The following is a 15,611-nucleotide window of genomic DNA, read 5'->3' as shown; positions in this document are numbered from 1 at the left end:
AAATCCTGAGAAGTAATTACTTTGGGGTTGTTTGTTATGTAGCAATGGATAACTGAAACAGAGCGAAATCCCTTTGTATAAAGAAAATGAGGCTAACTTGGCCTATGTTGTAAAGTTCTAAGCAGCAGCACCAACTGCAAACCCAGAGTGTCTGACCCCAAAGCTCATTTTTTTTTTTTTTTTTTTTTTTTTGTCTTCCATACCTTCATGGGGGAATCATTCCCCATTGCAGTATTTGGACTGGAGGAAAGTTGGAGGCTCTGAGTCCTGGAAGTTGGGCTATGCCCTCCCTCTTTCTCTCTGGAGGAAGATGAGAGCTCAAGCTTCAGCTCTGGAGAATCCAGAACTGCTCTCTGTCTCCTCACTTTCACCATCAGCTTCCCAAGAGGAACCAGAAGGAAGGAAATATTACTGGGTGCCAAGAGAAATGTTGGGACAAACTTGCTTCCTCTCCCTCTAAGTGTGATTAGAAATGCTGTTCTGGGCAGTCTTTTCAATGTGAATGGGGGTGAAGTTAGTTTTGATGGTAACAAAACCTGGTGGAGCTAATAACATGTGTTCATCACATTCTACAGTTTATAAAGTGCTTTAATCCCATGGGCTTAGGTATCCCCAAAAGTTTACCCAGAAATTCCCCAGGAGTCACAGAAACAGACACAATCCCCTAAAAGTTAAGACAAGGACGAGTTTGAGAGCTGAGCATACCATCGGAAGCTTCTGATGCCCCTGTCCCTTTAAAGAGGAATTGCTAGTTCTTCTCCGGCTTGCAGATCCAGGCCCTAGATGTGTGACAGGAGTGAACAAGAAGAATACCAAGGGGGGATAGTGAGTTTCCAGGAGAGGCCAACCTGGTCGGGAGACAGGGACCCAGGTGATGGCCCCTAAGGTGCTAGTTCTAGCAAAACTACCTTCTTCTGGAGCCTGGCAGCCTGAAGATGGGTCTCCCCGCAAACTGTGGGTCCAGCCCTAGTGGTTTAAATATCTTTATTGATACTAACCTCACCCACCATCCCGTGGCCAGCAGTTCTGGGGAGCCCAGTATCCAGAGGCCTTTAGACTGACTTGTTGGTTTCCTCCTAGAGGCCAAGGGGAGGGAGGGCCTGTACAGTGTCCTTTAAACGCTCCCGGAGCGCCTTTTCGGGGCCGACCGGCGCCCTGGGCCTTCGTAGGTGGGTGTTCTCTCAAGTCCGTCGCCTCACCATTTCCAGAGGCATGGGAGTTGGGCTTTGGCAGGGAGAGGCTGGGCTCGAGCGGCGCCCGGTGCCGGTGCCCTGAGGTCCCGGAGGTGCGAGCCACCGCTGCGCGAAGTCAGTCTAGGTGCCGGGGGGCGGGTCAGAGGCAGAGGCTGAGCTCCTTGCGCACACGGCAGCGGTGGCACTGCACTACGCAGCACCAGTGGAAACGGCACAGGCAGTTCTCTTCGAGCTGCACGCTCTCCTGGCGGTGCCCGCGGCCGCAGCACAGCAGGTCGCAGCCACTGAGGTCCGGGGCGCTGCTATTGCAGGCGCGGCCGCGCGTGCCGGGGGAGCCGGTGCGTCGGTTGGGGGCGCAGAAGTCGGGCGAATCAGCGGCGTAGAGGAGGTCCGCTCGGCCCGGCGGCTTGAGCGTGCGAACGGCGGGCAGTAGGGCCTTGCCGTCGTTAGTGCCCATGACGCGTGAGGCGCCGTGGAAGCGCTCCAGCAGCCGCGCGCCCACTTCGCGAAACGGAGGCAGCTTCTGCCAGCAGGTTCGCAGCGCGCACGAGCCCGACAGCCCGTGGCATTTGCACTCGGTGCGCGTGTGGCTCCGTACGGCCTGCGGGGAGCAGAGGGGCGGACGCATGTGGACAGATGGGGGTGCAGGGAAGGGCCCAGTGGATGGACAGAAAATAATATTGGGAATGGGAAGTGAAAGGAAGAGGAAAATGCAGACAAAAGGAGACCGCAAGTTCAGGAGGAGGAAATCAAGGAAAGGACAGCTTGGAAGGGAGGAGCAGGAGGAATGGTGAGGATGGAGTAGTATGATGATGACGAAGCAGGGAGACGGGGGACAATATGCAGCGCAGAGATTCCAGGGTCCAAAGCCAGGGGGTGGGGGAGAAAGCAGAATGGACAGCAGGGATGAGATTCTCTCTGGAGGAGGGGGGAGGTGGCAGCTGTGGAGGCCTAGCCCCCTGCCAACCTGGCCCCCTCATTCCTACCCCTCACAGCCCCAGGCGGGGCTGAACAGAGATGCAGAGCCAGCCGCCTGGGCGTCTGTCTCCGCCATCCCGCCCCAGCCCTCTCGGCAGGTATGTGGGCCTGTCCGGACATTCCTCTTCGGGCCCCCTCCTCTCCCTGCCCGATGCCTCAGGCCCTAACCCTAGAGGACACGGTATGTATGGCGGTGTCCCTGGAGAACCCTAGAACTGAGGCATAGGGTGCAGGAGGGCCGGCTGGGAATGCAGTACTGAGAGTGGAACCCAGGCGGCCTCTCCCCTATTCACTGTTTGAAGCAGGGTCTAAGATTTTCCAACCCCACCAAGGATTGATGGCCCAAGAAAATCATTTTTGGAAGCTCAGAATCCAGGGGCTAACCTGACCTTTTGTCCACAGCCTGAGTCTACCCTGCCCCCTCCTGGAACCATCACACCCAGACAACCTTCTTGCTCCTGAAGGAGAGCTCCTGGGGCTCTCCTCAATACAGAGGGGAGAGGAGAGGCTGCCATAGCTCTGGGCAGGTGAGACCTGGGCTGGGGTTGCTGGGCAGCCAGTTGGCAAGTGCCCAGAATTGGTCACAGCTGTCCTGGCCTCCACCTGACTCCCTCCAACCTCCACCAGGATTGGTTCCCTGTCCTTCGCTCTTTTCCATTGCCCCTCAGACATGTTCAAACTCTTTCTAGGCCTCTCTCACTCCCCCTGACTTCCCTCTACCCAGTCCCCAGACCTTGCCCTAGCTTCTATCCTGTCTTTCATCCCCACCTTTGTTTTATTCCTCTGCCCCTGCCCAGGCATCCAGACCCCCTACCCACTGCAAGCTTTGCTTCACCTGTCCTATCTTGAAGCTGTGCCCTCTCTACCTGGGGTCACTAAAGACCCTCAGTCCTATTCCCTGAGTATCCCTTCCCCATTCTGCCCACTGTACCGCCCAGCATCTGGCCTTCTCAGACCCCCAAGTGACTCCTTCTTGAGGTTGGACACCCCTCCTCCCCCATGTCCATCCATGCTTGCAGCCCGTCTTTCCGCACATGCCCACTCCCCCACACATTAACGCCCCCTCCACCTACACGCCCTCACTCCTGCCCACACTTTCTCAAGCACGCTCCTGCGGGCACACTCACATTTCCGCACACACTCACTCCGTCGTGCCCCTACGCACCAGCCGGCCCGCCTCGTTGTTGTGCAGTTGCACCAACGCGCGGATGTCTCCGCGTCCCCGCTTGTGCCGCGCGTCCATAAAGAGCCTCGACTTCTCGTCCCCGAAGTCCACGTCGTCGCCGCAGCCTCCCCACTCCCAGGCGGAGCTGCCTTCCGGGGAGCCCGCGGGGCCAGGGGGTCCGGGGGTGCCGGGCAGGCCGGAGGGCCGGGGAGGGGCCCGCCCGCGGGGCGCCTGGCAGCCGCACTGCAGCAGCTCGCCCATGGAACAGGCCTGCGTGACGGCGTGGCTGGCGCCCGCCGCGGTGATGGCAAACACGAAGGCTGTCTCTCGAATGTCTGCGAATGCAGAGGTGCAATCAGCACGGGTTGGGGCGGTCAGCTGGGGCCTGGGACCTGAAACCTGGGACCAGGGGCCTGGGAGGCAGGGTCCTTGCAGAGTGCCCAGATACATGCGACGGGGAAGTGGGGCTCAGGCAACTTCAGCGAACCAGCTGCCCACTCCTCGGGTCCCCCAGCCTGGAGAAAGCAGCCCCACTTCCGCCCCCTCCCCACACTGACCCTGCTGCAGGATGCGTCCAAAGGCCTTGCTGTGGCTGGAGCAGTTCCAGCGGCGGAAGCGGAACTGGAACTGGCACTCTCGCACCCCGAGCCGGGCGCCCCGGGCTAGCTCTGCCACTACTTCCGGCTCAGCCTGGCACAACTCGGCCTGCCTCCCGGCCAGCCGCCGTGCCTTCCTGCAGATGCTGATAGGGTCCATAACCAAGGGGCTGCCCACAGCCCTGGAAAGCAGATAATAGCAAGTCAGGGGTATAACCCTTACAAGGGCTTGGGGTGGAAGGGAGGGAGACCAGCCCTACTTAGCCCCCAGCCGAGAGCTGAGACATGCCCTCCCACCCTACCCCCAAACTGCACTTGAGATTGTCCTGCCTGGCTCTCCTACTATTCCATGTCTGCGTCCCCTCTTAACTAGAGTCTATTCTGATAATTGCTACAGAGCAAAGATTCAATCTTATCTTCCTGCGCACATCTTTGTAAATAAATCCTTATAGAAACTTGACTGAAGGTGAAAGCAGCTGGCACCAGGTAAACCAAAGTTAAAACTCAAACGTGTAGCCCAAAAGGGTGACAAGGAAAAGAAATCACAGGAGAAAGATCAAGAAGGCTGTCAAGGGAAAGAAAGTATGTGTCATCAAGAGATACCAAAGAAAAGTAAGCAGTATCAAGGAATGATATGGTCCTAGTGGACCACAAGCTGGATATGTGTCAGCTGAACAGCCCGGATGAAAGGCAAGAACAATCCCAGGAAGAGAGAATGCCACAAGATGTCAGAATGGGTAGGGAATGGAGCCTTGCTGAGAAAAGTCACACCCCCTCCGTAGCCCAAGTTTCTCCTGTAAAATGGGTGTGTTGGGCTTTCATCTCTAAGGTGGGACCTCCTACCCTGATATCTTCTGTGTCCCTGAACTGGAGAGCAGGAGGAAGGAGCTGGGGGCCAGGTCTCTGAAGCATTGTTGGAAAGTAGGTGACACTGACCCTTCTCCTGCTCCAGGATCTGTGGCTTTTTTTTTTTTTTTTTTTTAATTGAGACAGTCTCGCTCTGTCACCCAGGCTGGAGTGCACTGGCGCGATCTCACCTTGCTGCAACCTGCACTGCCCAGGTTCAAGCAATTCTCATGTCTCAGCCTCCCAAATAGCTGGGACTAGAGGCGTGCACCACTGCGCTTGGCTAATGTTTTTGTACTTTTAGTAGAGACAAGGTTTCACCATGTTGGCCAGGCCAGTCTCAAACTCCTGACTTCAGGTGATCTGCCTGCTTTGCCCTCCCAAAGTGCTGGGATTACAGGCATGAGCCACCACACACGGCCAAGGATCTGTTGCCTTCTCTGAGCAGAATGGCAGTGAACCAAGCCCTACCTATTGGGGTGACATCACTGCTGGGGGGCAGGCAATGTTTGGCTTGGTAGGGGAAGACTCCATGGGAAGTTTCATGCACTTCCAGAAATCCCTCCACTCCTGACATTCATTGTGCCTGAGGAGAGAGCTGACATTTCGTTTCTGTACAGCAGACCCCTGAAGGTTAATTCTGTAGGGATTCACACCTGGGGAACCACTTTCATCAGCTTGCTCCTATTTGAACACTTAGCTGGGATCCCCATCTCAAAGGAATGAGTAGAGCATTTGGGAACAGAGGGTAATTAGAGACCACCCAAAAGTTCTTCAGCAGAGGGCAGAAAAAAAAACTGGGTGGGGGTAGGGGTCCCAGGAGATAGAAAATATAGAGAATGCTGGTAGGTGGTGCCAGAGGTCAAGGTGGCCTACTTTTCAGTGTTGCTTTAGTGCATATCCGCCCCACTGTCCCCATTTGCTCCACAAGTACAGGCTGCCCAGGCATGTTCTGGCTCCACAACAATGAAATGTGATGGTCTTAAATAGAAGCAAGAGGAATTTAGGTCTTAAGGTAGAACTCTCAACACTAAGGACAGAAGTGCTTGAAGAGGTGGTGCAGGAAGATGTGTAATAAGCTCAGTCCTTTATGGTCTACAACACAAACACGTGTGTGTGCGCATGCATTCTCATGGCGCGCGCACACACTCACACACACACACAAAATCAGGTTGCTGCTGTCATCCTTACCCAAGTAGCTCAGGAACCAGATGTCTCTCAATGGAGAGGCTACAGTCCACATCTTCCTTCCTGTGTACTTAAGACCAGCCCAGCACTGGCCCCCACCCTTTCCCAGCCTAGATAAGTAAAGCAATGGAGGGTGGGTCAGGGCACCCCAGTGACCCAGTGACTTTTGAGAGTTGATTGGTCTCTATGGATCCATCAATCTATCTGTCCCTCCGCTGCCCATATATCCTACCTCATTATAAGAAGGATTGGAGGCAGCTTCCAACATGGCTGTGCAGGGTCAGGAGATAAGACTATGAGCTTTTTGAGCATTAGGACTGCCTTATTTTCCTTTGCATCTCCTGGAAGACTTAGGTACTTAGTTTATATCCTCCCCCAACCCCAATTTGTATTACAAATGAAATTGTATAGTATGAATTCTGTGCTATATGTGAATAATACCTGTAGTATATTATACAACAAACATCATTTAATATGTGGTTTTGAATGAATAAACAAGCCATCTAAGAGAAAGTTCTCACTTGAGCCCAGACCCCTGTCCACATCTTATTTCATGACTCCTAGTTCATTTCCTCAAACATGCTCTTTTCCCCCACTGAGAGTCAGAGGCAGGGAATGAGTCCTCTCTGCAGTCATCCAGCTCCTTATGTCTGGGGCTCCACCTGTGAGTCGGGGACTCTGCAAGCTCATCTTCCCCACCCCCGCTGCCCCTACTTCTAAGCTCCCCAGCCCCTCCTCCTCAACCCTGCCCTCTGCTAACTCCCTACTTTCTCAGGGTTGACTGGCTTTATCTTCCCAAGGTTACTCTACCCCATCCTTCTCCTCTCCCTCCTCCTCCCTTAAGAAGGCAGGAGGGAGTGGAGATGAGCAAGACAGAAAGACAAAAACCTCTTGACCTTCTCTGTTTCGCAGGGACTAGAGACAGGGAGAATCATGAGGAGTATGGAGGCCAGGGACTTTCAGGAGGTGGGGCTGGGGCTGGGGGGCTGCCCCAGAGCCAGTTCCTGGTCTGGGTCTGGCTCCCCAGGCTGGCTGGCTGCCTGGGAACTAGACTTGTTTACAAGCTGGTCAGGGGGAGGGATGGGCAGTAGTAGCAGCTAGAATCCCAAGGGACCAGTTTGTTCCCTGCCCTCCTGTCCTTGCTCCCATCCTAAATACATAGGAAATGAAACTCCAGAAGGGGCGTGGCAGGGGGCATTGGGCAAAACACCAAGCTTTGCTTCCGATCTCTGGTTTCTGTCAACTCTGTGTGGGCTGAGCCACTCTGAGCAAGTCAGTTCCTTTTGTGGGCTTCAGAAAAACTGAGGAGTTAGCATGAGAGACTCACATACCCCCTATAACTTTGGCTTTTGACACCACATCAAGTAATATCTCCCCCATCCCCACTCACCTTTCACCTTCCTTCCTTTATGCTTCCTTAGACAGTGAACTCTGCTTTTCAGGCCTTTGGGTCAGCATTGGCCTGGGATCAGCCCAGAGAAGATGTGCTCCTTTGGGAGAATTTGCCTGTTTTTGGGTCTGACGCACAGTGGTGGTCATACACAATATATAGGATCTGGGATCCTCATCAAACAGCCATTCCTGGGCATAGAAAAAAATGAGGCTACCCCTGAAAGAAATAAGTTGCGGACAAGAAGGGGCAAGCCTATGGATGGTCATTCTAACCGGCTTGGCCTGCACCAAGGTCTCTCTACTAAGGACCATGGTTGGTAGGATCAATTGCCCAGGGATGTGGTATCAGGGGCCAGCCAGTCCCTGTTGGCAACATCTGTAGACCTAAGCCCTGGAGGTCCTAGATTTCTGGCCTAACCTACCTTTCCATCTCTTGAGTCAGAGGGACAAGAACAATGTCAGAGATCCCCCAGTTCAGCCCCACCCATCTCACCCTCGTTATGCAGATGAGCAAGACAGGAGACAACTGACTCTGGCCACTGGTGGGGGGATCCCTATTGCAAGACACAGTAGATGAATATTTCAAACACAAACAGTGCTGTAGGGAAATGGGCACGTTAGATATCAGAAGACTTCCGGTGGCCTCCCACAGCATCCTCCACACAGCCCCGTACTCCTAGCAGGGTTGATTAACTCCAAATATATTCCAGATAACATCGCTAAACTTCTGGACTCAGACCCACCCTAAGTCATCAAAATCTTAGCATCTCTCCAAACTCACCTCAGATCCCACTTGCCCTAAGGAGCCTCCCTGGGCCCCAATCCCCACCGACCTTCCTCCATGCATCTCCCAAGGTGTCACTCATTTGTGGCGGGGAGGGGAGTGTCTGTTATCCTGCCAGTGGTATAATTAATTTTTCATGTTTGCTTGTCTTATCTTTCCAACTAGGTAGAAAACTCATCAAAAGACAATAAGCTCATGCATGGGCATTCATGGAGTACACTCAGGGTTTTTTGGGATCCACCAGACTTGAGTTTGGATCTGCCATTTGCTTGTTCTATGATGTTGAGTGAGTCCCTAGCATGTGAAGTTGGCACTTAGTCTTCATTAGATGGATGATGAAAATAGTAATATCCACCTCCCTCCCAGATTACAGATGCAGAGAACCTGTCCAGAGAGTGGGCTTCCTCCAACTACTGGTGTTTGTCTTCCCACTCACACCCTTATTCATCTTTTGAGCCTGCCCAGTTTAGGGCAAACCGTAGGGTGCAGGCAGCATTGTGGATTTCCAAGAACAACCTTTTCTCCAACTCTCTGCTATTTCTTCTCAGCTTGGATCCCTGCGTCTCCTCCTCCTCCATCCAGTCCTGCTCCTGGACCAAATGTACCCTCTAGGACCCTCCTCTTCCCCAGCAGGCCCTCCTGGGTGGATCACTGAGGCCAAAGGGATCACAGCCCACTGGTTGCCCAATGCCCTCTGAAGGATCTCCAAGTCAGCCTCCCTCTATTTCCCCGCCCCTGCTCCTAAGGTCCCCACACTGACCCCACCTCCCACAAGCCAGCAGAGGGAGCCCTGAGCCCTGGGGCTGTGGGTGGGGGTGGGGGAGGTTGGTGGTGGAGAAGGGGCAGAAAAATGTTGCCTGACGGCTGCTGAGGCGGCTGGGCCCGGGCCTGTGCCCGCCCGCCTGTCCTGTCCTGCTCTGTCTAACTCGGTAATTACTGCTCCCCCTCCCCCAGCCCCTACCCCCACCCAAACCACCACATCAAAGCCAGTGATGCCCAGCTCCATTAACCCCTGCCTCCCCACTGCCCCCCAGCTACCCCATTCCCCCCTCACCACTCCTAACTCAACTTGGTTCCCTCTGCCCTTCCTCACCCATCTGTCTTCATCACTCTTGGGAGAAGTGGAGGCATTCCCTTCTCTGACAGACTTCGCTGTGCAATGGGCTTCCTATTGGTCAGGGCTGAAGCAGGCGAAGGTGCCCCAGGAGACTGTCCTGGGCCCTCTACTCGCCCTATCTGAGGGTGGGATGGGGGAGCAGGAGAGGCCTGTGAAAGATCCTGTGCCCCTTTCCTGATCTCCCACCCCCTTACAAGAATGAGATACTGAGCCAGAGGTGGACTCAGTCCAGCTCTGAGCTGCCTGGATTCTGGGTGGCCAGGGGCAAGTCATCTTTTCACTGCCTGTCCGTGACCTTGCCGCCTTCACATGTAAGTGAAAATATTGGACCTGATTGTCTCTAAGTGCTTTCTAGATCTACTTTCTAGATTAAACAGAGGTCTCGGAGCTGGAGGAACCAGCCAGAGAGGCCAAGGTGGAAGCCTCCCAGAGGCCTTTCTCTCCCTCAGCTCCTCCTCTGGCAGTTCTGGAGAAGCACCCGAGGGAGTGCCTGGCCTAGGCAGGAAGGAGGGTGCAGGCTGGGGGTGCTGTCACTGACCCACAAAGGACAGGCGTCTATGTTCCGAGTGCCTCCAGCCACCCTTCCGCCAGCCTGACAACCCTGCCCTCGCCTCATCCCCTCCACAGTGGCATTTCTCCATCATAGTGCACATTCTGGAACCCCGCCTTGCTGGGCCTGGTGAGCAAACCTCCTGCTAACCTCTCCCCACCAACTCCTGGCTTCTGATGAGAACAGGGCAGGAGGGGGCTGCACCCCCCAGGAAACGTCTCAGTGCCAGAACTCTGGTGGGCTCAGGGCATGCTCTGGCCTGGATTGGGCCAGCCTCCTTCTGCCCCTGCCCTTTTCTGCTCACAGCCCCATTGTCTCCCTTCAGGGGAAGCTGCCAAGGCGGGAGGCCTGGAGGGGGGAATGGATGGCCAACCCACCCCCTTCTGCACCCCACCCTGGAGCTCAGCAGGGGCCAGCAACAGGACTGCCCGCAATGGGTCAGGGCCCCAGATAAAGACAGGATGGGAAAGGGTGGTCAGGCCCAGCCTGGGTTGGGGGTGGCAGCTAGAAAACCTGACTGCCACAAAGAAGCTGGGGTCCTTTCCCTGCCTCCCTGTGGGGCCAGATGAGGCTGTCCTAGGCCTCTGGCTCCCATTTCCTTTTCCAGGAGGGGGGTGGATGAAAGACAAGATGGGATGGGGGAAGGGAGTGACACTGGGTGGTGTTTTCCCTAGTGGAACAAGGGGAGGGTTAGTTTCTTTCATAGAAAATATAAAACAGGACTGGGCACAGTGGTTTATGCCTGTTATCCCAGCACTTTGGGAGGCTGAGGCAGGCAGATGACTTTAGGTGAGGAGTTCAAGATCAACCTGGCCAACATGGTGAAACCCCGTCTCTACTAAAAATACTAAAACAATTAGCTGGCGTGGTGTCAGGCACCTGTAATCCCAGCTACTTGGGAGGCTGAGGCAGGAGAATCACTTGAACCTTGGAGACAGAGGTTGCAGTGAGCTGAGATCGCACCACTGCACTCCAGCCTGGGTGAGAGAGTGAGACACTGTCTCAAAAAGAAAGAAAAGAAAAGAAAGGAAAGGAAAAGAAAAAGAAGAGAAGAGAAAAGAAAAGAAAAAACAGAAAGAGGAAGAGGGAAGAGAGCGATTGATTTGACCATTCTATGAGAGTGAGCTATTTTCTACATTCATTGATTGGAGGTATAAATAACGATGGGTCAGATGTTGTAAAGAACTTCCTGGGGGCGGGCAAGGCTGGAGCAGGGAGCAGAGCGGAAGCGGGAAACTGGTGACTGGGAAGCTCTCCTTCTCTGCCTCACTCCCAAGACAGGGTTTGACAGGGCCACAGCATAGGCTGGATAACCTGGATGCAATGAGGCTGGACAAGATGACCTCCAGAGAGCCTGGCCAATGTCCTGGAATCTGGGATTCTATAATTCACAAAGATATTATTACAGATGAGAGAAAGACAGAGAGGCTGGAAGCAGAGTTTATTTTTATTGATTGATTGATTGATTGAGACAGAGTTTTGCTCTGTCACCCAGGCTGGAGTGCAGTGGCATGGATCTCGGCTCACTGCAACCTCAGCCCCCCAGGTTCAAACGATTCTTCTGCCTCAGCCTCCCGAGTAGCTGGGATTATAGGTACCCACCACCACTCCTGGCTAACTTTTGTATCTTTAGTAGAAATGGGGTTTCACCATGTTGGCCAGGCTGATCTTGAACTCCTGACCTCAAGTGATCTGCCCGCCTCAGCCTCCCAAAGTGGTGGGATTTCAGGACTGAGCCTCTGTGCCTGGCCTGGAGGCAGAGTTTAGAAAGCATGCATCACATTGGAGTAAGGAGGGGGAGTGAAAAAGGTGGGAGAGAAACTTCTCAGGAACCTGGAGTCAGGTCTCCAAGCCAATTCCAAGGGCATGGGCCACACCCCTGCAGGACTCCCCTTTCCTGACCAAGACAGTCGAGTCACTCAAAGGTCCTGGGGTCCTCTCTGCTTCCAGCCTGGCTGCTGCTAGAATATCAGAGTGGGATGTAAGAGGCCGCTGCAGCTGCTTTCCTGGCCAGCACTGGAGCTCTGACCTGGCCAGGATTCTCCGACAAGTAGGGAGAAGAAGGCCAGTGAAAGCAGGTGCTGGGCATCGGGGAACAGCCTGGAAGTCCCTACTGGGAAAGATGCCAGCTGAAGTGAGACTGGGGGGCTGGGGGAGTGGAAGAGCCTCAGGCCAGTGGGAATTATTGGTCCAACCCATCAACCCACACTTGACCTTGGAGGGCACTGGTGGGGTGGGGAGGGATCAGGAGTGTAAGCAGAGTCAAAGATCCAGGGGAAGGGGGTCTGGGCTCAGACCAAAGAGATGAAGTGTCAGAAATAGACAGGTGACCAGGCGCAATGGCTCACGCCTGTAAGCCCAGCACTTTGGGAGACCAAGGTGAGCAGATTGCTTGAGGACAGGAGTTTGAGACCAGCCTGACCAACATGGTGAAACCTTGGCTCTGCTAAAAATACAAAATTTCGCCAGGCGTGGTGGTGGGCACCTCTAATCCCAGCTACTCAGGAGTCTGAGGCAGGAGAATCATTTGAGCCGGGAGGTAGAGGCTGTAGTGAGCCAATATTGTGCCACTGCACTCCAGCCTGGGTGACACAACGAGACTCCATCTCAAAAAATAAAAAATAAAAGAGGCTGGGCGTGGTGGCTCATGGCTGTAATCCCAGCACTTTGGGAGGCCGAGGTGGGCAGATCACTTGAGGTCAGGAGTTTGAGACCAGCCTGGCCAACGTGGTGAAACCTTGTCTCTACTAAAAATACAAAAACTAGCCAGGCATGGTGGTGGGCGCCTGTAGTCCTAGCTACTTGGGAAGCTGAAGCAGGAGAATCACTAGAACCCGGGAGACAGGTTGCCATGAGCCAAGATCGCACCACTGCACTCCAGCCTGGGCGACAGAACGAGACTCTGTCTCTAAGTAAATAAATAAATAAATAAATAAATAAATAAATAAATAAATATAGAAATATAGAAATAAAGAAAGAAAAACAAAATAAATAGAGGAGAGTGAAGGGGCCAAGGCAGGCAGGAGAGGCTCATTCCCTCTGAGGCACATCTGAGCAAGGCAGTTGGACACCTTATCACCGGGGCCCCTCACTCCTCACCCGGCACACCCTGCAGCTGTGGCCATGAAGGCCTCTGTGTTCTCCCACACCTGCCCGTGTCACCTCCTCCCCCACTCCCTTCTTCCTAGCTTCAGGGTCAGTCTCTCAGGGACCAGGCCGCTCTCCTTTGGCTTGGCTGCCACCCAGGAGTCCCTCCTGAACAAAGGAACCCCCACAGATATAGAGCCCAGAAAGGTGAACAGCCTGTCCAATGACACTCCACAAACCCGTCTCCAGCACCAACACTCTCCTAGGCCTCAGGGCTCCTAAAGACAAGGTATCTGCCTTCCAGGAGCAGGGAAGAGAGACCTAAAGGACTGTTGTCAGCCAAATGCAGTAACTAGCATAGTTGCCCAATGTATGTGATACAGTGGGAGCACAGAGAAGCCAATGGAAGGAGGACAAGGGGGCAGCTTCAGGGTGGAAGTGGTATTTTAACTGTAAGGATAAGAATGATTTAGACAGACGGGGAGGGAGGGGAAGGAAGACAATGGCCATCAGGGAGGGACCCCATCCCCATACCTTGAAAAAGGGCAAAGTTAGGAAAGGCGTTTATGGGGAAAAGAGATTCCTTTACAACATTTTCCTTGAAACTCTGGATTTTAAATTTAAATGAATCCCCTTTTTCAATCCTGGGGACCCTGGCCAGGAGAAGCTGGGTTGTGAGGAGGGCACCGCACATACTAAGTACCTCCTAAGGTCCTGTTATTCTACACGTCCTCCTACCTAACCTTCCCAGCAAGCCTGCCAGGTAGGGAGACTGTTATCCTATTTCCAGTCAAGACTGAGAGGTAGGGAAAGGAAGTGACTAGCCCAAGATCACAAACATAATGTTTAGATCTTAGATCTATCTGCTTCGAAGCTGCCACTGCATTATACTAAGCCGGATCAAAGGGCATGTGTTCCCTAGTTGGGACCTGGGTCGTCCTCGGTTCGCCCCTTCCGTGACACTCGCGTGGGACGGCTCTCCGCATCACGGAGGATTGCGGCCCGCCGCTCCCTGTGTGGGCATCCCACTCCCTATCTCTCCAGAGCACCGGGATCTGCCTCTCTTTCAAATCTGGGGGGCGAGGGAGGAGCGGAGGGTCGACAACCAGCCAATCACGTGGCAATATGCAAATAGGCACGACCCTGCCTTCTTAAGATTGGCTAACCCGTCAGCGTTGTAGTCCAAGTCCCTCCTCTCTAAACACTGAGCTATTCCGGGCGAGGGTTTGCGGCTCTGGAGACCAAGGGGAAAAAAAGTCCTCTGGATCTGGATCTCTGAGCCGTCCCGGCCGGGCACCCTCCTTCCCCGCTTCGGCCCCACCCCCAGGGCTCGAAGCTCCCGCAACCTTCACTGCCTAGGTGTCCCTTCTAGCTAGGGCCAAGCCTGGGAAGACGCCCCCGTCCCTTGGCTGACCAGGCCCCTCTCCCTTCCCGAAGGACCCTCCCGGTCCCTTATCTCCCAGGCTGCACATTTTTTTTTTCAGTCATGACCCCCACGTCTGGAAGGGCTGGGCGCCTGGGTCCCATTCCTTCCTCTCCTCCTTTTCCTTGCTCGGGTAGGACGAGGTAGAGAAAACCAGGGTCCTGACTCACTTTCCCCTTTATATTCCCTCTCTCGCCACTACGGTCCACTCCACAGGAGCCCGGAGAGAAGCTGGTGTGTTGGTAGGCAAAGCAGGGCGGGGAAGGGGCAGCTGTGTGGTCCTCTCTGCCTTGTGGCTTCCCACCTCGTTCCTGTCTTCTCCAAATCCAGCCCCCTACCCTGAATCCAGGGCCCTCCTCACACATTCTTTTCCTCGGGTATGTGTCTTTCCGAAAGCTCTTTCCTACCCACCCGCCTGTTCCTTGGTGAGCTGGGTGAGCGCATAACTTGGCGGGGGCGGGGGGAGAATCCGGGAGGAGGAAACACAATAGAATGTGCCCAGGGGTTAGGAACCTCGAAGTGGCGTTCAGAAAGGCCCCCGGTGGGGGCCAGAAAGCTGGGCTCTGAAAGCAGGTAGAGCCCGGAGGCTGCGGAACACCCCAATCGGTCCTGGGTCCCGGAGTCCCCACCCTCCAGCGTCCAGAGCCGCTCCAGGACAGCCGGACTCACCACCACAGTCCGCCGACGTGCGCTGGGCACAGGAGCAGCAGCAGCAGCAGCCCGAGGCGGGAGGGCGCGGGCGGCAGCATCGTGACCGCCCTACGGCCGCCGGGGTGGGCAGGGGGCGAGGCTGCGGAGCCAACCGCTGCGCGCGAGGGCCCGGGCTTCAGGGCGAGCGCGGCGAGCTCAACCGCGGCAGCCGGGAGGCGAGGGCTCCGGCGGCGGCGGGGGGGCCCATCCCGGGCTAGGAGGGCGCGGCGGAGGCGGAGAGCTTACGGGGCAGCCAGCGCCTGTGTCTCCTGCGGAGCTCGCTCGGGAGAAGAAATCAGAGCCGGGGGCGGGGGTGGGAGGGGAGCGGGGCCGAGGCGGGGGCGGGGGGCAGGGGGCCGAAGGGGGGTGGCAGTTGCGACAGTCAGGCGGCGGGACTCTGGGGAGCGAGCCGTGCGCCCCGGGGCGGCGGGCGCGGAGCGCGGTGGAGGGCGGGAGCGGGGTGCCGGGGCGGGGCCCAGCGCGCTTCTGGCTGTGGGACCCGCCCGCCTCGCCCCCTCGCCTCGCCTCTCCCGGACTTCGAGTCCCCCGCCGCTCGCGGCCGCCAGGAGTCGGGGGCAAGGAAGAGCGGGGAAGAAGAGTAG

General features: G+C 55.4%; 1 protein-coding gene across 7 annotated transcripts; it reads right to left on the bottom strand.

Annotated features, from left to right (window-relative positions):
* Positions 1 to 567: 567 nt before the first annotated feature.
* LOC105481234 (Wnt family member 6) lies at positions 568 to 15,329 on the bottom strand. Of its 7 annotated transcripts, none has more exons than XR_986847.3 (5): positions 14,989 to 15,329; positions 3,894 to 4,114; positions 3,337 to 3,671; positions 999 to 1,794; positions 568 to 779 (listed from the first exon to the last, which is right to left on the bottom strand). XR_986847.3 is itself a non-coding variant. In XM_011740669.2 (5 exons), exons 3-5 carry the CDS (start codon positions 4,090 to 4,092, stop codon positions 1,333 to 1,335), a joined length of 996 nt encoding a protein of 331 aa, XP_011738971.1. In that variant the 5' UTR covers positions 4,093 to 4,114; positions 7,357 to 7,547; positions 14,989 to 15,327; the 3' UTR covers positions 568 to 1,332. The 7 variants fall into 7 exon arrangements, 6 of the variants coding, with proteins under 6 accessions (XP_011738971.1, XP_070929499.1, XP_011738972.1 ...); XM_011740669.2 differs by adding an exon at positions 7,357 to 7,547 and having other exon boundaries at positions 568 to 1,794; positions 14,989 to 15,327; XM_071073398.1 differs by adding an exon at positions 7,357 to 7,484 and having other exon boundaries at positions 568 to 1,794; positions 14,989 to 15,327.
* Positions 15,330 to 15,611: the final 282 nt, after the last annotated feature.

Source organism: Macaca nemestrina, chromosome 11 (assembly GCF_043159975.1).
Source record: "Macaca nemestrina isolate mMacNem1 chromosome 11, mMacNem.hap1, whole genome shotgun sequence".
In the NCBI taxonomy this organism is placed as follows: Eukaryota; Metazoa; Chordata; class Mammalia; order Primates; family Cercopithecidae; genus Macaca; species Macaca nemestrina.
The sequence above is the reverse complement of the archived record's forward strand: the minus strand, read 5'-3'. Positions and strand labels throughout refer to the sequence as shown.

Bases quoted from the DNA above. Each gene is read 5' to 3' on its own strand.
- LOC105481234 (XM_011740665.3), bottom strand. From the start codon at position 15,068: ATGCTGCCGCCCGCGCCCTCCCGCCTCGGGCTGCTGCTGCTGCTGCTC. The intron at 4,115-14,988 runs GTGAGTCCGGCT...TCTGCTTTCCAG, and splicing joins CACGTCGGCGGACTGTGGTG to GGCTGTGGGCAGCCCCTTGG. The intron at 3,672-3,893 runs GTCAGTGTGGGG...CTGCATTCGCAG, and splicing joins TGGACGCATCCTGCAGCAGG to ACATTCGAGAGACAGCCTTC.